This window comes from Rattus rattus, chromosome 4 (assembly GCF_011064425.1).
Source record: "Rattus rattus isolate New Zealand chromosome 4, Rrattus_CSIRO_v1, whole genome shotgun sequence".
NCBI classification, from domain to species: Eukaryota; Metazoa; Chordata; class Mammalia; order Rodentia; family Muridae; genus Rattus; species Rattus rattus.
Window position 1 is genome coordinate 132,328,372 of NC_046157.1, and position 23,407 is coordinate 132,351,778.

At 44.4% G+C, this 23,407-nt stretch overlaps 1 protein-coding gene and 1 non-coding gene across 3 annotated transcripts in view; both read right to left on the reverse strand.

Annotated features, from left to right (window-relative positions):
* LOC116899406 (cytochrome P450 20A1) overlaps positions 1-23,407 on the reverse strand; it is a 41,371-nt gene that overhangs the window by 11,552 nt on the left and 6,412 nt on the right. For both annotated transcript variants that reach the window (XM_032901142.1, XM_032901143.1), the window contains 4 exons: positions 11,990-12,157; positions 8,670-8,748; positions 3,632-3,747; positions 2,512-2,566 (listed from right to left, as the gene is read on the reverse strand). In XM_032901142.1, coding sequence (XP_032757033.1) covers positions 2,512-2,566; positions 3,632-3,747; positions 8,670-8,748; positions 11,990-12,157 — 418 coding nt within the window. The remainder of the gene's footprint in view (positions 1-2,511; positions 2,567-3,631; positions 3,748-8,669; positions 8,749-11,989; positions 12,158-23,407) is intronic.
* LOC116899841 lies at positions 9,581-9,699 on the reverse strand. The gene has a single exon (XR_004387838.1). It is a non-coding gene; the product is annotated as a 5S ribosomal RNA (ribosomal RNA).

Consider the following 23,407-nt stretch of genomic DNA (forward strand, 5'->3'; position numbering starts at 1 on the left):
TACTACTGAAAGGATTCAGTAAGGATTTGCAGAGTGGTCACCCATATGTCCAACTGATTCCACTATCACTTAAAACTAATAAAACATATGTGTATGCATAAATGCCTAATAATTTCAGTCACTGATGGTGGTAGGGTTGTGCGTGTGTGTGTGTGTGTGTGTGTGTGTGTGTGTGTGTGTTTGTGTGTGAATGTGTGGGTGGTTGTTGTTTTAAAATGCAAAACATATATGACTGGAAATAGTTTAAAAATGTAATTTGTAGATATTTGATATTAATTTCTCAGCTAAAAGGCATCTTAAGAGCCATCTATACAGACCAAGGCTACCCAGAGAAACCTTATCTTGACAAACAAAAGAAATATGGGCTGGAGAGATGGTTCAGTGGTTAGGAGCTCTGGCTGCTCTTTGAAAGGACCTGGGTTCAATTCCAAGCACCCACATGGCAGCTCACAACTGTGTGTGGCTCCAATTCTAGGGGAATTGGTACCTTCATAGACAGATATGCAGGCAAAATATCAATGCCCATAAACTAAAAGTAAATAAATCTTCAAGAAAAACAAAAGACAAACAAACAAGGGTCATCTGGAAATAACTATGTTAGAAAAGTAGAGAATACAGAAATAGGTTCCCCAAGACTAAGAAATGGAGTGGTGAGAACTTCAGTTAAAGTTCCTGACCTCCTGACTTTCGAAAACTCCAGAGGCCTCTTTAAGTCATAGCTGGGAAAATGGCTTGTTTTTGCATAAGACCCAGCTTTGATTTCCAGCAACCACCAGTAACTCTTAGGGATCTGAAGCCTCCTTCTGATTTCCGAAGGCAATGGAGATAAATATGTGGTACACACACACAGCGATGATTTGTATATGCTCAGCCCAGGAAGTGGCACTACTAGAAGGTGTAGCCTTGTGAGTGTGGGTTTTAATGCCCTGGCCCTAGCTGCCTGGGAGTGACTATTCTGCTAGCAGCCTTCAAAGGAAGAGGTCGAACTCTCAGCTCTGCCTGTCCTGTGCCTGTCTGGACTGAACCTCTGAATTCATAAGCCAGCCCCAGTTAAATGCTGTCCTTTGTAAGACTTGCATTGGTCATGGTGTCTGTTCACAGCAGTAAAACCCTAACTAAGACACATACTATATGAAGAGAACATTTGTATGTGTAAAATAAACACACCTTTTAAAAAAGTCACAGCATACATACAAAGAAATAAATCGCAACACTCTTTACAAACTCTCCCTAAAAACTAAAAATGAGATTTAGCTATTAATTCTACCTTTGAGATGACCAAATTTTGTGGTGTGTACAGCACGATAAACTGAGTTTTATTTTGTTTCTGTTTTTAGACTGGGTCTGGCTAGCCTGGAACTTGTGATCCTCCCAACTCATCTTCCTCAGTATTGGAATTTAGACATGTGTTACCATGCCCAGGTTAATGACATTAAAAAAAATAAAAACAAACAAACAAACAAAAATGCTTTAGAAAAGATATATCTTTACTGTTACATAGACTTAAAACAGACAAACATTAAAAGAATAAAAAAGTTGATCGGCTCAGCAGGTAAAGGCACTTGCTGGCAAGCTTAATGACTTGAGTTCAATCCCTGGGACCTACATGATAAGCTGGACTCCAACTGCCTGCTCACACTGTGGCACGTGGCCACTACCATCACAACAGATAAGTAAATGCAAGAAAAAAATTAAAATAGTTGAGACATCTGCATAAATTTCATTTTCTCTGTAATACCTAGATACATCTGGGGGTTAAAGAGGAGAAACGCGTGGCCTGCCTAACCAGTCTAAAAACCTATGCTTGAAATGAAGACATATAATGAAGTCCTTAAGTGAACATAGAATTTCCTACATTTTAAGCCGGTACTACTTCCTGGGATCATTTTATGTTATGCATTTTTATGTTTATAAATATTTTTATAAATACTGTATCAATGTGCTGTTCTCTATAAATCTACAAACTGGCAAAGGTCACACATCTAGAATTTTAAATAGAACTCTATTTTAAATAGATCTCCAGTTCCAAAAGAGTTCTTTCAAATCATGATCTCTGTGGACTCCAGGCCCTTTCAGGGTCCTGAGTAACCACCCGGAATCAATGAAAAGCAGCAAGAGGCCTGGCTGGGACTCAGTGGGGGCTGTTTATCTGTGGGACAAAGACTTGGATTCAACCCTTAGCACCAGAGGAGGGGGAGGAGCGGCAGGAAAAGGACCACTCTTCCCTCCTCCAGGAAAGGTGTTGATAGCAGTTCATTTGAAAGGCACTAACTAGAATCCACAATCCATAAAGTGTTTCAAGTTTTTGAGGCAATCTTCAAATGTGTAATTGAATACATGGGGATGGGGAGGGGGGTCGGGGTGGGGTGTGTGGCAGACTAAGCGAAATGAGCTTTTTATAAACAAGGAAGGGAAACTACAAAGGGATTCTTGTAGTATTTCTTGGTTTTAGAAGAGCTTCAGCAGTGTCTGCTTTGTTATCGTCTGAGACGGAAATTGATTGTTACTTACACCTTGCGGTTACTATGCAGCCGGCCAGAGAGAACACCACACTGTCCTCTAGGATCTACAAAAGCAAACTGAGTTCAGAAAGTATGAGATGCAAGGTGGCCTTTACCAGGCTCTACTGAGCTAATCTAGAGTATAAAATTAGGCTCAACAAAAAGCTGGGAGGAGGATATATTATTATTTCTTTACTAGGTCTTCATCGAACCCAAAATCCGTGTACTCAGAGAGTCGATCGAGGGTAAGGGCTGCTGGACCAGAGGGAGAGGTGACTCAGCCTTCTGAGCCCTCACTGCTCTCGCACACTCACTGCTCTCGCACACTCACTGCTCTCGCACACTCACTGCTCTTGCACACTCACTGCTCTCGCACACTCACCGCTCTCGCACACTCACCGCTCTCGCACACTCACCGCTCTCCCACACTCACCGCTCTCGCACACTCACCGCTCTCGCACACTCACCGCTCTCGCACACTCACCGCTCTCGCACACTCACCGCTCTCGCACACTCACCGCTCTCGCACACTCACCGCTCTCCCACACTCACCGCTCTCGCACACTCACTGCTCTCGCACACTCACTGCTCTTGCACACTCACTGCTCTTGCACGGGGCACAGGACTTGATTCCTGAGCACAGGGCTGGTTCCAAACAACCACAGTGGCAGCTCCCTTGCCTGTAACTGCGGTTTAGAGAATCTAACACCCTCTTCTGAGGGCTCCTGCACACACTGGTGTACGCAAACTCACAATTTACATATTAAAGGGCAAATACAACTCTAAATCCTGGACTGACCATCTTCTTCCTGTGTCAGTTTCACCTTCATTTCCATCATTTTTAGTGAAATTTGTCCTTTGACAATCAGACATGTACACAATGCATTCTGGTTGCTCTCATCCCCGCCCTCTCCTACCCACCCTGTCATGGATGGATCCTACCTTGCAATGCCTTTTGTTTTGTTTTTCCAGAGATTGTCTCACAGTGTAGGCTGCACTAGAACTCACAGAAATTAGCCTGCCTCTGCCTACCCATAACAAATGAGACGCCCTGACTTCCTGGAGGCCATTTGCACCGAAAGCACTCTATGCCCATGTGACCTCTTCATAACCAATCAAGATTCCATTACCTGCTGCTCATTAAGGTTTCTCTGTACTAAGGAGTCGATGAAGGTATGTTGACTGAAGTCCCCTCCTTTTCGTTCCTTTATGATTTTCTTTAAAATAGCTTCCAATTGCATGAGAGCTTAAAAATTAAAAAGAAAAAAATCACAATATAAGTATTTGTGGAAATTAAACCTCCTAAGAATAATTCTGTACAATGTTTCCATGTACAGAACAAAAACTTTAAAAACAGTAACCAATAATTTTTAAGGCAAATTTATATTTAAATCATATTTCTTTCTTTCTTTTTGTGTTAAATTTCAGCTACATTCAGGAGGCAGAAGCAGGCAAACCTTTGTCAGTTTGAGCCAACCTAGTCTAAAAGTCAAGTTCTAGGACAGTCAGTACTACATAGAGAAATCCTGTTCTGAAAAATCAATCAATCAATAAACAAATAAATAAATAAATAAATTCAAGGAGTAACTGATTTGTTAATTGTAAAGAAATCACGAAGGAGTTCCAAGACAGCCAGGGCTACACAGAGAAACCCTGCCTTGAAACACAAGCAAATAAGCAAATATGCAATTCAGGGAATGGTTAAAGAAACACCTAAATTATTACCACCCAGGCACAAATGTAAATAATTCTAACACCACACAGGCCTCCAAATATACATATCTCTCCATTAATATCAATCCTTCCTTCTACATTCAGTCTTCTTAACACTACAGCGCCTCTCAAATCAAGGATCACTCATCAAAAGACAGAAACAGACATGAAACAAGGAGAAATGTAAATTCTCAATCCTAAAAGACAAAAATAACTGATAACCAACTCCACTAAAACTGTACACAGATTTGCTTCATTCCTCATCTTGGCTGACCCGTCCCTTCACTGGTGATGTGAAGACTCACTCTCTGGGACACACTGCTTGCAATGGCTCCCAGGACCTGACTGATACTCCATGGCTGCTATACAAGCCCCACTGGTCGGCCAAGTCTCATTTTAACCTCTTCCTGGCTCTTGAATGTTTTAAGGGTGGAATGTCCAAGGACTGGGTTGTTGCTTATTTCTTTTTTCTTTCTTCCTTCTTTTCTTTTTTCTTTTCCCTTCCTTCCTCCCATCCTTCCATCTGTCCATTTGTTTGTCTGTTTTAAGACAGAGTCTCCTTGTTTGACCCATGATGGCTTAGAACTCACTACCTAAGGGCTCTCTGTTCTGGACCTCCCTTTTAATCTATATTTGCTATCTTTGTGATCTCCGGTCTTAAGATTTTAAAACTATATAACAAATACTTCCAAACTTTTATTTCTAGTCAGGATCTTTTTTTCCTCCAAACTCCAGACTCATAAATTTAACTGCAAACTCAACATCTCCACTTAGATGCCAGATGCATATTAAACGTAGCATCCAACATACTGAACTCTTGATCACTCTGCAAAATTGCATCTTCCCAACCTTCCCAACTTACTTACTAATAATTTTATTCTGTAGTTACTCTGGCCTAACAGCCTGTCTTCTACTCTCTTTTACTCCCTATTTAACCCATTAGCCAGCTGATGGTTGTCCTCAAAGCACAGAGTTTTCTATTGTTCCCTCCTGTTTCTGTCCCTCATCACCTGCTGCTTAGCACCTGATCCAAGCCTTACTCTCTTTCTAGCCTGCTTCACTGCAAGAGCACCTGAGTTACTCCCTCTGCCTCTGTCCTGGCATTCTCATCTACCAGCCGCAACCAAGATTTAAAAAAACAAAACAACAACAAAACCCCTCTACATTGCAACCTCTCCACCACACATCTCTACCCTCGCCTCACTGGCAACATTGTCAGGATAGCTACATTGTAGCCTCTCCACCGCACATTTCTAGTCTCACTCTGGCCTCACTGGCAACATCTTCAGGATAGCTACATTGTAGCCTCTCCACCTCACAGCGCTAGCCTCCTTCTGGCCTCACTTTCCACCTTCTTTTCAGAACTCCCTATAAATTTACTAACTTGGATCATTTCTTATTTCTTCCAGCTAGAATGAGGTACCACAAAAATTCTTCCTAGTCATTAACATCTCCAAGGACCTAACATATACCAAGACAGTATAAATCTTGACCAAAGGTAGGAAGCTTTCAATAACTGACTACACATTAATCATGGAAAGGAGTTGCCGAAGGTATAATGCAGTAATTCCCACACTGCCACACACTGGGATTACCTGGGAGGAATTTCTAAAAATAGTAAAACACATGTCACACATTATAGTAATTGAATCTGAGTGGAGGTAGAGAGCAGATTTCAATATTAAAACAAAACAACACAATACTGTGGTGTAACGAAGCTTGGGAATTATTGTATTTCTGAAATATAGTTTTTTGCAAAGGGGAATTAACCTAAATACACCCATCAAGTGAGGAGAATGACAACAAATACTATGACAGGGCACGTATCAAACTGAATTTTAAAAGCTTCTGGTGGGTGTCAGGATGATCCCTAGAACAGCAACCATGAGCACAGGATGTTTTGTGGCCTGTGCACACAGTGAGAACCAGCACACAGTAGGTCATAATACTTTAGAGAAGACTATGACGCAATACCACTGTGTATGGAAAATAATCTGTTGTTCTCATGAGGCCCTTTTCCCCCTTAGGAGATGGGTTTCCAACTCCTGACTTCAATTGATGATCCTCTTGCCTCAGTGTACCAAGGAGCTGGGACCACACATGTACACCGCTGTGCAGGATCTGTGTTTTCATTGCTCTGTCTGATTCTAAAAGGAGGCAATGAAGCAGGTCAGAGTAAAATATTAACATGCAGGGCTTGGATTGCTCAGTAAAGTGTTTGCTATACAACCATGAGGACTGGGTTGGGGATTTAGCTCAGTGGTCGAGCACTTGCCTAGCAAACGCAAGGCCCTGGGTTTGGTCCCCAGCTCTGAAAAAAAAAAAAAAAAAAAAAAAAAAAAAAAAGAATAGACAACCATCAGGACTGTAGAGAGACTAACTTATGTATTGTATGGACGCATCACCTGTCAATTCAAAAGCCTAAGGCCTATGGCTTAGGCAGGGAATAGAAGGTGGGACATCTGGAGGAGTAAGGATTCTGAGATAGAGCCAGGCACGGGAGGTCCTTGGGGAAGATGAGATGGAATGGACGCAGGGTACCTGAGGACAGGTAACTGGCAGAATGTAGGTTAAAATAATTAGGTTATTTTAGTGATGATCTAGTCAGAGTAGAGCCTAGCTATATGGCCAAGGTATCTGTAAATATATTTTGAGTCTGAGTCTTATTTCTGGGAACACAGGGCTTGGAGGAAGAACCAGGGCTTAACTACAAGGACCTTGATAAATATCCCATCGCGCTTATGGAAAGAAGAAAAAAGGCACTGGGGAGGTTGACACAGTCACTGGGGCCTGCTGGCTCGCCAGTCTCCTCTGGTCAGTGAGCTCTAGGCTCAGAACTTAAGGACAGGAGAGACAGAGGAAGATATCGGACATCAGAGTTAGGTTTGCCCAGCAAACATTGACCCACTGAGTCGTTTGATGGCCTGGCACCTTACTTTCTGAGAGAAGGTCCTTCACTGGACATAGAAGTTGGTATTTCAGCTAGGCTGGCTGTCCAGCAAATCCTTGGATCCACTACCTCCTCAATGTCCCCTCAAGTGCTGGAGTTACACTGTGCACCACCACACCCAGACTCGGTATGGCCACTGGGAATCTGATCCTCTGATTCCCAGGTCCCCAAGCTGTCGCCTCCTGGCCTTACACAATACTGCTTTTCTATATAAATTTTATTTTTTAGGGTTGGGGATTTAGCTCAGTGGTAGAGCGCTTGCCTACCAAGCGCAAGGCCCTGGGTTCGGTCGGTCCCCAGCTCCGAAAAAAAAAAAAAAAGAAAAAAAAATTTATTTTTTAGTTTACAACTTTACCAACGATCTATTTTGTGTCTGTGTGCACGTGTGTGAATGTGTGCAGATGCCCTCAGAGGTAAGAGGATATCAGATCCCTCAGAGCTGGAATTACAGGTGTTTGTGATCTTCACAACATGGATACTAGGATGTAAACAACTGTTAAGCCATTTCTCTTATACATTACTGCCAGAAAACTTAGACAATATTTTACTCAATTTTATAACGGCAGTTTTTTTGAGGGAGGGGGCTGGAAAGAGGACTGGGCGGTTGGAAACACAAGCTGTTCTTGCAGAAGACCCAGGTTCAGTTCTTAGCACCCACACGACACCGACAGTTGTCTCTACAGCTCCAGAGGATCTGACTTCTCTTCTGGCCTCAGTAATAGCAGACATGCAAGTGGCACACAGACGTACATGCAGGCACAACACTCATGCACAGCAAACACAGTAAGATTTTTTAAACGTCACAAATACTATTTTCTTCTTTTAGACAGTTCCACCCCTTATTACTCATAATACATGCGACCGAATGGCTTTCTAGTGTCCCCTATGCTTTCTACAAGTTATGTGTTGTGTACTCACTGTGCAGTGAGTACCAGCTTCTACTTACTGCTTTTTCTTATCTTTCATTGAAGAAAAAACCATCACTGAATGAAATGTAGAAGGAAAAAGCACAGAGAAAACACAGATGACCAGTGATCTCGCCATCAGAGATAAGACAACAAAAATCACCGCGTGTATCTCTGAATACATATTAGAATTTGAAGATGAGGGCTGGGGAGACGGCTCAGAGGTTAAGAGCACTGACTGCTCTTCCAAAGGTCCTGAGTTCAATTCCCAGCAACTGCGTGGTGGCTCACAACCATCTGTACATGCAGGCATCTACATAATAAATAAACCTTTAAAAAGCATTTGAAGATGAGACCTTGGCTGTAGATCCAAGGTAGACTACCTACCAACTGGTACCACCCCAAACCAGTTAATTGTAAGTGGCTACACTAGCCGGGCAAACATGGTGGTGCTCAGCTTTGATCCCAGCAGGTGAGTTCAAAGCCAGCCTGGTCTACAGAGTGATTTCCAGGACAGCCAGTGCTACACAGAGAAACCGTGTCTTGTAAAACCAAGGGGGTGTGGGAGGAGGGCAGCGGGGAGAGAGTGGCTAAGCTTACCCTCTTGATACTGGTTTTTCCGAGTGGTGTTTTTATCAAGTGACCCATCTAGAAAGCCTTTTCCAATCTCAGACCACACCTAAAAACAAGAAAGCATGTAAGTACTGCGTGTGGTGTACAGATTTCCTACATATTAATGTTGAGTGATATAAACTGTTCGGTCCCGCGGTCCTCCCTTAGCAGCGTATCTGAGCACCTCAGCTGTTCCTTTGCAGCTGACTGCATGATCATTTGGTCCGAGGTTTCTGAGAACAGGGCTCAGATATGTTTTAGTGATTTCAATCAAGGCTCTTTCAAACTAATTTCAGCTGGCATATGAAAACTTCCCATTCTTAAAAGCAGCACCCATGGGGTAGAGGGTGTGTGTGGGCTGAGGACGGTTGGTAGAACACCTGTTTAGCATTGGATTGGATCCCCAGCAGGACAGAGCCTGGATGTGGTGAGCCCTGCCTGTAATCCCAGATGGAGGGAGAAGGATCGGAAATTCAAGGCCATCCTTGGCTACATAGAGGCCAGCCTGGGCTACATAAGACCCTCGACATATGTTCCCCACCACACTCAAACCCACCCCCAAAAAAGGAGAGGAGGAGGAAAAAGAAACAGAGACCAAAAGGCAGCAGAGTGAGATACGTATTTTATTATACGTATCTTATCCCCTCAGATAGGAGGGCATTAAATAAATAACAAGTAATTATCAATTTTTATTTCACTGGAGATACTGATAAACATTAACTTAAGCCCAGCAAATGTTAAAATTTAGTTTCATATTTGAAGACAATAAGCAGAAAAAATGCTTTCAAAACTGGTCACTAGTTAAGAAACAAATCCTTAGTAACAATTCAAAAACTCTGAAAAAAAGAGGAAAAACACACTAATGAATGGATAAATGTTTTCAGAATAATAGTTTAGAAAGCCTACAGCACCCGGTATTCCCAGACGGTCTCCCATCCAAGTACTAACCAGGCCCGACCCTGCTTAGCTTCCGAGATCAGACGAGATCTGGCGCTTTCAGGGTGGTATGGCCGTAGAGTTAGAATAATAGTTTAATTAAGTGTTTCTAATACTTACCTTAAAAGTAAGCCAGGTAGTGATGATGCACACCTTTACTCCCAGCACTCAGGAGGCAGAAGCAAGAGGATCTTTGTGACTTCAAGGCCAGCCTTGTCTACAGAGTGAGTTCTAGGACAGCCAGGCTAACACAAAGAAACCCTGTCACGAAAAACGAGACCCCACAAAAGTTATTAATGTGCATATTTCATGGTATTTGAATGTAAAAATTAAATTTGCAAAACATGGAGATGGCTCAGCTGTAAATCATTTACCTTTTGTGTGTGAGGACCTGAGCCTGACTCCCACACAGAAAAGCAGATGGGAAAAAAGGCCCACGGTTTAAGAGTGTTTGCTACACAATCATGGGAACCAGAGTTTGGAACCCAGCGTCCCTTTAACAAGCAAAATGCCTGTAACTCCAATACCCTCCTCTAGGCTCCATGTATGCACAAATGCACCACTGCACATACATGTGTATGAACTAGTGATATAAATCCTTTGTTTGTGTGTGGCTGACCTAGAGCTTACTCTGTAGACCAGGCTGGCCTCAAACTCAGAGATCTGCCCGCCTGTGCCTTCCGAGTGCCGGGATTAGTGACAGGTGTTACCACCACCCAGCTAAAATAAATATTTTTAGGAGGTTAGTTTTATGTCAAGTGGACACAAGCTAGAGCCATCAGAGAGGAGGAGCCTCAGTTAAGGAAATGCCTTTATGAGATCCAGCTGTAAGGCATTTTCTCAAGGGTGGGAGGATCCACTGTGGTTGGTGCCATCCCTGGGCTGGTGGTCCTGGGTTCTTTAAGAAAGCAGGGTGAGCAAGCCATGGGGAACAAGCCAGTAAGCGGCACCCTCCATGGCCTCTGCATCAGCTCCTGCCTCCAGGTTCCTGCCCTGTGTGAGTTCCTGCCCTGACTTCCCTCAGCGATGGACTACAATGTCAAGTGTAAGCTGAATGAACCCTTTTCTTCCCCAGCTTGCTTTTGGTCAGACTGCTTTGTCACAGCAACAGGAACCTGACTAGGAGAGTGGGCGTGGGGACGCTGGACCGTAGTCACAGCACTGGGGAGCAGAGACAGATGACATTCGTGACAATGGTATCCGAAGTTGTCCTCTGGCCTCCACACACACGTACACGCACCCAACAACACATATGTATTAAATAGTGACAGGGCAGTACCCTCCAGTTCCTGGTGATTCCTGTTTAGAACACATTGTTTTAACTATTAAATCTGGTGCGATGGTTTACGCCTTTGATCCCAGTAGGGGCGGGAAGAGGGAAGATCTCTGTGAGTTTGAGGCTAGCCTAGTCTTCATGGCCAGATCGAGGAGAGACAGGCTACATAGTGAGACTCTGTCTCAAAAAAAAAAAAGAAAGAAAGAAAGAAAGAAGAGAAAAAAAATCTCTTGTAGACTTAAATAATGTAAGGAATAATTTCTCAAATCTGAGAAGTGGTAGGGTTCATGACCTACATATGATTTTCAGAAAATAAGTGCTCTCATGTTGAAACTAATTTAAGGACTCCACATGTGAGTATAGGAAAGACAGTGCTACTCAATTTAGACTGAGTTAGTCTCGCTGCTAATCACACTCACCTCATTAGCGTCTTCACGCTCCACTGACTGCGCTGAACTTTCTATGTAGGACACAATCTAGTTCTATTAGCTTCTAGCATTTCTCTTCCTTTTAGAATTTAATATTACTGGTTAAGTTTTAAATTTTTTTAATTTAATCAGATACTTTTTACATTTCAAAAACTATCTAAAAAGAAAACACACACACGCACGCACACACACGCACGCACACACACACACACACACTACACCAATTAGCTTGTTAGATCAAAGAAGATGCTTAAATGTTAAGGCACACATGTGGGAAGATGGCTCAGTTGGTAAAATGCCTGCTATGCAAACGTGAGAACCAGAGTCCCGGCATCCACACAGAAAGCCAGCCACGGCTATCGCACACCTATAACACCGTGCTGAAGGATGCTCAGAGCCCAGGAGCTCCCTGGCCAGTCAGTCTAACTGCTGAGGCTTGGGAAGAGATACTGTCTCAAAACTAAGATGAAACAAATTAAGAGGAAGATACCTCTTAATACATACATACATACATGGGTATACATGTACAAATAAACGCCACACAAACACACACACACACACACACACACACACACACACACACCTTCTTCAGAGGTAAAGTCAACATTCGTCTACTCAGCCTGATAAAAGACTCATTTTACATTTTTTTTCTTTGACTCGCTACTCACTGTGCCGTGAATCTTTTGGAATCGGATGACTTCCTGTTCACCTTCAAATGTGTCACCCAGTACCATCCGTGTGACAAACTTCAAAGCAAAACCAAGCATATGCTGGCTCACAGGTATGTGCTGGGTCTCTGGGTAGGACAGCCATTTGTCTAATAATTCTTCTGAGAGCTGAAAAGAACAGAAAAATAACACTTTCTTTTGCGCTCCCTAAATCTTACAAGGGATTCAGTAAGACGGCCATGTAAATAAACTGTGTAACCAAATCAAGCAGGCAGGCGTTCCCGGCTGCGTCACAGCCGCAATCTGCAATGGTTTGGCCTTCACTTCAGTAAAAATAAAAACGATTTCTAAAATAAGACAGAATAAATACACTACAATAAACATAGAAAGTATAAGCTAAAAATTCAGGATGATATTACATCTAATGGACTTTAAGCAGAATAAAAATATTAATGTCGATTTCAAACAGTAGAGATTTATTTACCCAAGTGGCTGTGACTCAGTCCACAAGTGTGACTATGTCAAAGTGCTGGATACTGCTCTAAAAGGAGGAACCTCTCAGAGCCTCTGTCAGCCTTTCCCTCCCCACAGACTTATCAAATTCCCTGTGAAATAAAAACCATGTAGTAAAAGACTGTGAACTTGACGGCACAGCAAAACAAAACCTTGATTTTACCTTAAGTGGAGAGTTCTGGAAATCTTTTCTAAGTTACACGCTTCATGTATGAGAGAATTGTGATTAACTCTCATACAGTCCTGCTCTGCCCTGCCCAGGATGAGAATCTAACACCTAACATGCTGGTGCTGTGTCTGACCCTGACCCAAGTTCCACTGCCACCACCGCCGCCTAAGAAAAAGAGCTTGTATGGGAGTTGATGCTGCACGAGTTTGGGAGAATTCACTGGGAGTCCAGAACATGTGCTTGGGTGGGGTGACGTATTACCAGCGTGTCTATTCATGTGCATGCCCACAGATCTTCCACAGGCTCAGAAAGACCTGAAGGCCTCAGCTTCATATCTGGCAGACGTCAACATCTGTGCAAGCAGGAAGTGAAAGTTAAGGTTGGCTATAAAGAGCCCGATAAGTGGTAAGGGGCTCCCAGCACAAAGACAGTCTACGACCAGTGACAGAGCTTTCCTTCTTTTTCCCTCCCTTTCTTTCTTTCTTTCTTGTTTTTTTTTTTTTTTAAAAAAAAACACGGTTTCTCTATGTAGCCCTGCTGTTGTGGAACTCACTCTGTAGACCAACTGGCATCAAATGCAGAGATCGGTCCAGTCCTGCCTCCCCAGTGCTGGGATTAAAGGCACGAACAACCGCCACCACACAGCTTTGCCTCCTTTTCTCACTGGTGTCAAGCTTTGTGGTGAACCTGTCAAGACCCTAGCTGAACGCTAAGATGTGGGAACAGATATCTCAGAGTCCACAAAGATGGTTTTGGAAAGACTGAACGAGTAACAAATAGCAATCCCACACTCGGCTACCCCAAAGCCCAGGCAGGTGGCGAGCAGGATACCAAGAGCAGCCACGTGTAAGTCAAGTGTGCAGCTTTAAATCCCAGAAACATGGGCTGGAGAGACGGCTCAGCGGTTAACAGCAATGGCTGCTCTTCCAGGGTCCCGAGTTCAATTCCCAGCAACCACATGGTGGCTCACAACCATCTGTAATGAGACCTGATGCCCTCTTCTGGTGTGTCTGAAGACAACTACAGTGTACTTAACATACATAAAACAAATAAAAATCTCTAAATTCCAGAAACACAAGGCACACAAATAAAGAAGAAAGCACACCGATCCACAGGAAATAAATACCCCAGGGAAACTCCTCTGAGGAAGGGGAGGCAGCAGACCAGAGAAGAACAGGACTCTCTCTGGGGCTCTTTTCCTTCTGTCTGTTTGTCTTGTTCAATTCCAAAGACAGTTTTGTTTTATCTTATTATAGTTTATCTTGTTATGCTTTATTATTATCTCTTATGAGCCTGTTTGTTTTCTAAAGAGACAGAAAGGAAGTGGGTCTGTATGAGAGGGAGGTGGGGAGGTTCTGGGAGGAGGAGAGGGAAGGGAAACCATGCTCAGGATATATTACGTGAGAGGAAAATAATCTATTCTCAAGGAAAAAAATATGTACATAAAACTCCAAAACATGAAAAAAAGAATAGACTTTTCTATCAGTTAGGTTAAACTACAGGCAAAGAACAAAAGAAAACCGGGCTAATGAAGTCTCAGCAAATAACAGCTGTCAATCAAAAAGACACGTTAGAGGGCACCACATAAGAGCTCAGAGCAGAAAAGCATAGGACTAATACAAACCTCACCTGATGTATTCAACAGTGGGTTGAAGTAGACAGAGTGGGCCATCTGTGAATTAGTGAACAAATGAAGTCAGAAGACAGCACGCTTAGGTCTGTACGCGTGAGCAGACTCCAGGCCGCACACAGGTAATGGAAAAGACAAGGGTGAAAGGGGCCCAACACATGGCTGACAGAAAGTCCCAGGGAAGTTCAATGGGACCATCTTTTAACAACTGAAAAGGCGCATAAGAAACCAGACCTTAACTACATCCACAGTCCACATGGGGAAACTGAAAATGGACAAGGCCCGATCGTATGAGGAAGACATACAGCCTGCAGGCTGAGAGAGGTGCTGAGACCTTAACAAACATCAACGAGGGAAGAGAACTGTCAGTAAGTGCTATTTCACTGCAGTCAAAAACATCTGCTCTCCCCGAGGCAAACCGAGCGAGAGAGGAGCCTTGCAAATGTGGATCTCACAAGAGACTCTACTCTTGGAACTCAGTAACAGTAATGAAGGAAAATATGGACAAAAGACCTCACATTCCACCCAAATCATATATAGACAGCAGACACTCACCCGGAGAGAGCCCCTTGAGGGGGTGAGCGCCCGTGTTCTTGCACAATGCCCAGGCTCAATTCCCAGCGCACACGTGGCTCAAAACCTGCCGTGACTCCTGCCTCAGGACCCGATGCTCTCTTCTGACCTTCCAAACACCAGACCCACACATGGTACCCAGAGATGAGTGCATGCAAGCTAAATATTTGTAAATAAGTCTTAAAAGGACCTTATTGATGGTAACTCAGACGTTATAGAAAGAAGAGAAAATAATATTACCAGGTGTGGAAAAACTTTCCCTCTTGAAATGCATGTGTTAATTTGTAAAAGTCATTTTTTGTTCAAAAAATTATATATGTCCCATCCCACGATGATAATAATACATACTTTTAAGCAAGGAAAAAAATGTTGCTAGCAGTTTATTTAAAACTTGGGAAGCTTTTAAAAAAAAAAAAGCCATATGGTATTGACATCTTTTTCATGGTAGGGCTTTTTTTTTTTTTTTTTATTTTGGAAATGTGTTATAAGCTAGGAAAATACTTTTGGATAGTTATTTTTCTTAAAAGAGTCAAAACCATTTCTTGGGCTAAAAGTTAAGTATTTTCTTTATAAACGTGTTTATCTCGACTGCCAGTAAAACAAATGTGTGCTCAACAGAAGACAAAACAAAACATCACACAAAGCAAGCAACCGAGATGACCAGCCTCACGCATCATTAGGGAAATGCAAATTAAATCATGGGAGACACTAGGTTTCACTGGAGTAGCTAAAAGCAGCGGCAGAACAATGCCAGCCCTAAATGCAGTCTTTCAAAACATGGGGAGTGTGGGGGTTGACTACACACACACACACACACACACACACACACACACACACACACACACACGATACACTTTCCTCTTCAAGAATCTTGGTACCAAACCCTGACAGAAGCATTAAAAAAGGAAGTCAGGAGTGGTGGTGCCTTTCATCCCAGCACTAGGGAGGCAGACGCATCTATGAATTTGAGGACAACCTGGTCTACAAAGCAAACTCCCGGACAGCCAGGGCTACAAAGAAAAACCCTGTCTGGAAAAACTAAACCAAACCAACCAAATAAACAAGAAACCAGAGGGGGGTGTGGGGAGAAAGAGAGAGAGAGAGAGAGAGAAAAAAAGAGAGAGAGAGAGAGAGAGAGAGAGAGAGAGAGAGAGAGAGAGCGAGCGCATCCACACCAATTTCCATTGTTTCCACCTAAGACCAGCAACTCAGAAGCACCGCCTTTAAAGGAGATGACAGAAGGAAAGAAATAAAGAAAAGCATTAACCATTACCTGGATCAGAACTTTAGAAACAAAGGCTGAAGCTGCAGCTATTGATGGGGTGCATGCTCTGGGAGAAGAAAGGAAAGAATTTAAACAAATAATATGCAGGGAAAGGGATTCACAGAGAATGCTAATGAAATAGACCTTGTGCCACTTCTCCATTTATTATGGCTCCAATCAGTTCACTCTTTTTGTCTGCTAAGTATGTGTCCTTTGCTCTGTGGCACAATGTCAGGCTAACAACAGAAGATACCAGAGAGAATTCAGAAAGGAAGTCTTGTTTCCTGTTAGGACCCAGGTAAAAATATCAAGGCCTAGATGGAATGTGAAGGCCTAGATGGAATATTAAGGCCTAGGTAACAGTTACCTGGCTAATCTGCCATTATAAGGAGACTTTCCCATATGTTTCTGCTGTTACTAGGAAACTTTCTAGTGCCAAGACTGATTACATACTCTGTTGTGTCCTGTGCCCGTAGAAACCAATCACGGTAGAAGTCAGTAGAACTGTTTTGTCGTTACCCACAGTAAGCTTGGACCTGAACCAACCCCCCGACACACAGCACTGCCTGTCTGCACCTGTGTGTAAGCTTTCACGGTGTGAGCTGTGCCTGGGATGAACCCCATCAGGGGAGAGACCCTGCATCAGTATAAGAAACTATCTGGAATAAGACCTCCATTCTGAGCAGTGGCCGAGTAAAGCTTAAGTTCCCAAGCCTCCCTGAGAACTGACATCCTGCTTGGCAGAAAGAGACATGCACATAGGTAACTGACATCCTGGTGGACAAGTTAAGACATGAGTGTTAGACATGGCAAGTGCCCTGCCACAGCTGAGTTCCCCACCCAAAGGGAGCAGGATAAGTGGACAACAAAGACAAGTTCCTAAGGAAATCCCCTATTTCTAAATCCTGATCAGTGAAATAACTTGGCATAGATGTTTGTGGATTTGGGGCTTAAGAAACCTGTAGGGGAGCTGGAGAGATGGCTCAGTGGTTAAGAGCACTGACTGCTCTTCCAGAGGTCCTCAGTTCAAATCCCAGCAACCACATGGTGACTCACAACCATCTGTAATGAGATCCAATGCCCTCTTCTGGTGTGCATGAAGACAGCCACAGTGTACTTATATATAATAAATAAATACGTTTTTAAAAAAAAATACAAAAACCCTGTAGGATCTTAACTCGGGGTCAAGGTTCAGTTCCCAAATCTGGACCATGGCCCTGGTCGCTCAGTCCTGCTCCATAAGCCATCCCTGTCTGAGTGAGATCGGTGTTCGTGTGAATTGTGAGGTGATCCCTGGTACTTACTCAGCACGTTTTTGCAAAGCCCATGGCTCCTCTGTACCACCGTCTGCAGTGCACTGGCAAGCTCCCACCGCAGCTCTGCCTTAAAGGGCCTGGCTCCTGCAGAACCACCTTCAGTGATTCTGGCTTCCCCCTGGTCTTCCACAGAGACCTGCAGCCAGCAGCTTGTTTTGCTGTCTGCTAGTCAAGCTACTCCTCAGGGAGCCATCTTTCTCCAAACGCCCTCCCCAGAGGATCAGAGGAGGATTTCCAGTGCATTTTCATGTGGGTCACAGAGCCCTACATGCCACTGGCAGCTGTGGACACATTCGGCAGGGACGGGCTCACTGCGGGGATGAGGATCCCCAGGGCTGCTGACTGCTCATTTATCTGCTCTCCCACCGTCTCTGGAGCCTTCTCTTCTGACCAGACACTCTTACTGCTCCAACCTCTTCTCTCTATTCAGTCCACTGTGAGCTTCTGCTCTCTGACTGGACTCACTGACAAAGAGGTATAGAGACATATAGGCCAGCGCTATGTATGACTCATTAGATAAAGGCCTTTGTCAGCATAACCTGAGTTTGATCCCTGGAACTCACACAGTAGAGCTCCCTCAAGTTGCACACACACACACACACACACACACACACACACACACACACACACACACACACACACACACACAAGGCCCAATGTGTGATATCTGAAACCAGGAGAAAATGGATGTCTCTGCTGATATAAAGAGTAAATTCACTCCTCTTCTCCCTCCTCCACCTCCTCCTCCTCAGGCCCTCAACAAGTTGAATGATGGCCACTTTCACTGGTGTTCACAGCCTCTGGAAATATCTCACGGATGCAGCTGTTCTGAGCATCCTTTAGCTCAATTTCATTCCCAGGCAAAGTCAACCATCACATGGTCTTCAACAGGAACAAATGCTTTTGCCACCATGAGCTAGGACATCTCGTGTTGAAAAGTGTGAACTCAGCCACAGGGATGCACATGCCTTTAAGCTCAGTCCTTGGGAGGCAGAGGGAGGCAGGTCTCTTTGATTTCAAGGCTAGCCTGGTGTACACAGTGAGGTCCAGGCCAGCGAAGAGTACACAGTGAGGCCTGGCTTCAAACGAAACAAAGCAGTGGTGCTTCATTACATTTTCCCCAGCAACTGACACTCCATCTGTGGGAGCCGCCTCAGGGAATCAAGCCGCTGGTCTTGCGTTTTCTAGGTGAAACCTGAGTTATAGCCTCAGACCTATGTCACCTTGACATAGCTCCCGGGTCAATGAATAAGTACTCTGCTACCCTTGTTAGTCATTTCATTCTAACCCGTTATCTAGACCGACTGTCATTCATGTATTTAATCCGTTGCTGGACATTTAGGCTCTCCCGATTTCTGCTACGGTTAAGTGACTGAAATCTTTGAATACAACTCTGACGCATGTGGCCTCGTGAGAAGTGAGACAGCTGAGTGAGAAGTAGTGCTGCCGTACGCCTCTTTGCTATGCTGCCTCTGGACGCCTCGTATCCACGTACTCCTCCTCGGTGTTACAGTTCCGGAGTCCCAAGGCCTTGACAGCGCTGTACGCTATAGTTTCAAAGCTTCTCAGTCAAAAAACAAGAATAAAAACAACAGCATCAACATTGCTTCATCTGCCCTGAGTGGTTCCAGTTATTGGCTGTTTACACCTCCTCCACACAGGGTGCTCCCATTCCCCTTTTCCTCAGGTCCTAAAGGAGCTTTGTCACATGGCTGGTTTGACAAAGAACCCTGGGTGACCACACAGTGAGCAGACTAAATGTAAATCGCTCTCTTTCTTAAATCACTTATCTCACAAGCTGGGCTGTGAACTGTCCCCGCTTTAGCACAGCGGTTCTCACACCTCCCGAAGCTGAGACCCTTCAGTGCAGCTTCTCATATTGTGGTGACCCCAACCACAACACCATTTCCACTGCTACTACACAGCTGTCATTCTGGCGGGGTTGTGACATCATAGTGTAAATATCTGATATGCAGGATGGTCTGAGGCGAGCCCTGTGAAAGGGTTGTTTGACCCCCAAAGAGGTTGTGACCCACGGTGGAGACCCATGGCCTTTTTTTTTTTTTTTTTTAAAGATTTATTTCTTATATATAAGTACACTGTAGCTGTCTTCAGACACACCAGAAGAGGGCATCAGATCTCATTACAGATGGCTGTGAGCCACCATGTGGTTGCTGGGATTTGAACTCAGAACCTCTGGAAGAGCAGTCAGTGCTCTTAACCACTAAGCCATCTCTCCAGCCCGAGACCCATGGCCTTAATCCATCTGTTTTGTGGGACTCTACAAAGTAATGCATATATTATAACCGATGCGCCCAGCCCCTTTTCCGCTCTCTCGGCAAGCATAACTAGTTCACCTGCTGGATTACATGGATCCCTTTCCGTGTGTGAATGTGGCTAACTCGGGTGAGAATTCTAGTGAGGTCTGTTTGATAATTCAGTATTGCATATTGACTTAATATAGCAGAGACGTCCAAATAGAAGACAAATGCTTACTTTCCTAAATGACGTCTTTCAAACTTCTCTTTAAGTTCTGTCACATGTGGTCAAGGTTAACAGGGATGACAGTTGGTTGATTCTAGCGGTCGTCACAGGAGTATCTCCACTGCGAGATGTAATTACAAGTTATCCTTACATAAGTGAATCCCATGTGCCTGTTGTATGAACTGTCAAAACCCAAAAACACGTGCTATTACACAACAACTTACAAACATCCTCGCAGTGATCGCATTAAAATACTATGGTAATTTCAATGTAACATACATGTATGACAGAAAAATTATCCCTCAGTTATACCTGGGGGCAGGATTACAGTTTAACAGACAGGAGTCAGAATTTGTTTGTTTGTTGAAATAGTCTAAACAGCCTTAGTCAGACATGGCAGCAGTTGAGTTCAAAGCCAGTATGGTCTACATAAGAAGTTCCAGGACAGCCAGAGCTACATAGAGAGAGACCCTGTCTCAAAAAGAGGAGAGGGGAGGGGAGGGGAGGAGGAGGGGAGGAGAAGGGGAGGGAAGGGAGGATGTTCACACCCTTCCTGTCTCGGCCTCCCCAGGGATGCACCAACTTGCACCAATGATGAGATCATAGGACGTAAAAAATACAAAATGTCTTTGAAAAAAATAAGTGTTTAATAATTATTACAAGATCATTTATATTTTGTTTTGTTTTGTTTTTCCTGTTTGCTTGGCTTTTTTGTTTTTCTGAGACAGGGCTTCTCCACATAGCCCTGGCTGTCCCAGAACTGGCTCTGAAGACCAGGCTGACCTTGAAATCAGAGATCTGCCTGCCTCTGCCTCCCAAGTGCTGGGCTTAAAGATGTGCACCACTGTGCCCAGCAATTACTAATGTTTCAAAAAGTGACTTTTAAATCTGCCTTGCATTAGGACATTAACTATAGTATTGAAGAGTATAATAAAATTAGCCAAGCAAATCTATATGAGGGGACGACCAAGCTACCAGGAGGCATAGCCTTGTGGGTCAGACATAAGCTCTCCGAGCCCAGACTACCTGATGGCAAACCTTTCCCTATCATTTATTAGGATGATGACCTCAGACAGACTACTCGGTCTCTTCATCTGTAAAATGGGAATAATAATAACACCTACCTATAAAATTATCAAGGATTTAGTGAGTTAATATAACCAATTAACTTGAAATGTTTGGCTATTAATATCTGTACTACTCTATCAGGTAAGTCAATTCTCACAGTCTAAAATCCAGAAGGACTTGTTTCATCAGAACACAGCCCAAAAGACATGCAAAAGGCAGCATAGGTGCAAAAGAGAGCGCGGACACTCACAGAATGGAGTGGAGATTTATGCCACGTTAGGACAGCGAGGAGCCAGAGCGCGGAGGGGGAAGATTCAGTCGTCACGGACCACACGGCTCAGATCTGCGCCAAGGACACTTAGAAGCAGAATGCATCACTGTGGTGGCATGAAGCACGTGACTTGCTTTAAGGTTGTAACTCTGGTGATTGTTAGTGCTGTTCTGCCTGACAGAAGAGCTGCGGTCAAACGGCAAAGCTCTCACGCAGCGCCGCTCAACACGTCCTTGCCGGCTGATCACTTAATGACACTTTGTACTTATGACTGAGGTATTTGCTTTTCCAAGACATGGCCTCTACTACTCAGACTCAAACTCAGCCTTCCTACGATTCCCACTAATATATAAGTACGCATAGTGATATACGCTGAAACTGTGATATATTTATACGGTTAGTTTCTGTGTTTTCCGTAACAATCACGTTACCTTGATAAATTATTTTAATAGGTCAAAGGTGAGTAGATTAGCTTTGGATTGAGGGAAGAATTCTTAGGGTTGAGCAACCCATCACTTGCCTAAGACGCATGAGGTCCTTGAATTAATATCAGCCCTGCAAAGAGGGAGAGGGAAAGGAAGGAAGTTAGGAAGGAAGGAAAAAGAAAGAAAAGAAAGACCCGGAAGCTCAGGATCAGGGGGCGGAAGGCCTGAGGAAGGTGCGCAGCTGAGACGTCAGGGACTCGGCAGGCAGCTGTAACATCTGCAGCAAGCGCAGGCGTTGGTGTGGCCGGCAGTGGTGGGTAAGGATGCAGACAAGCACAGGAAGCTGTCCAGTGACACACACAGTTCAGCTCAGAGCCTTTAGGGACAGAAAGGAAATGCTTGGTGCTTAGGCTTGAATAGGAGATATCCCCCAGACCAGGGGCAGTGCAGTATCGAGGCTGGATCGTGAAGAACTAAATTTAAGTCAATATTCACGGGCTACGGGAGTGTTTGTCTGCCAAGGGGTGTTGGCGCCGCCCTCACCCCATCTCACCCCTGCTCCCTGGCTGCTTCAGGTCAGCAGCGTTCCTACACCTGCTTTCCCGCTAGGTTTCCTCCTGCCACAGGCAGAGAGCAGTGGAACCAGCCAGCACAGACAGAAGCCTCAAAACCGTCTATCAAAATACATTCTGCCTCCCTTAAAGTGTTTGCCAGGGACTTTTCCAAAGCAACAAAAAGTGACGACTGCAGTATGGGCGAGTGCTGTCCTCAGACTTTGTGAACCAGCTGCAGACTTCCTGAAGATGCTGGGCTCCCCTCAGCATGCCCAAGTGGACCCAGTAATCTGAACCTTCCGTGAGAGTCCCATGTATGCTAGGGCACACATCATGCTAAGGCAGCGCTGCCTCAAGAGCCTGTCTGGCCAGAGAGGCCAGGAAAATGGCTCAGTGGATAGAGTGTGAGAACGTCATTTGGAACCCCAGCACCCACATAAACGGTGGCCAACTTTATCCCAGCACACAGGAGGCAGAGACAGGGACTCTCTGAAGCAAGCTAGCTAGTTAGACTAGCCAAATCACCAGAGCCAGCCTCAGTACTTGATGAGGGAAAACACCCAGGGCCCACCTACCGCATCTACATACCACACACACACACACCACATACACACACACACCCCACATTCCCCAACACACACACACACACACACATCACACCCCACATATACACACACACTCATACACACACACACACATACATACACACACACACACTCATATACACACACACACACTCATACACACACACACATACATACACACACCCCACATTCCCCAACACACACACACATACACACATCACACCCCACATATACACACACTTACAGACACACACATACACACACACACACCACACACACACACACCCCACATTCCCCAACACACTCACACACACACATCACACCCCACACACACCCCACATATACACACACACACACACACACACACACACACACACACACACACACACACGGGGATGTGCAATCAGAGGGTGGAGGGGGAGTCCTGAACACAATGTACAAATCAACTGGTAGAGGAAACTTCTTTGGATCCATAAAAGCTCAGGAAAATAAGGATCAGCTCAGAGGCGCTATAGAGATGGCTCAGTGGCTGAGAGCACGCGCTGCTCTTCCAGACACCTGACCCCA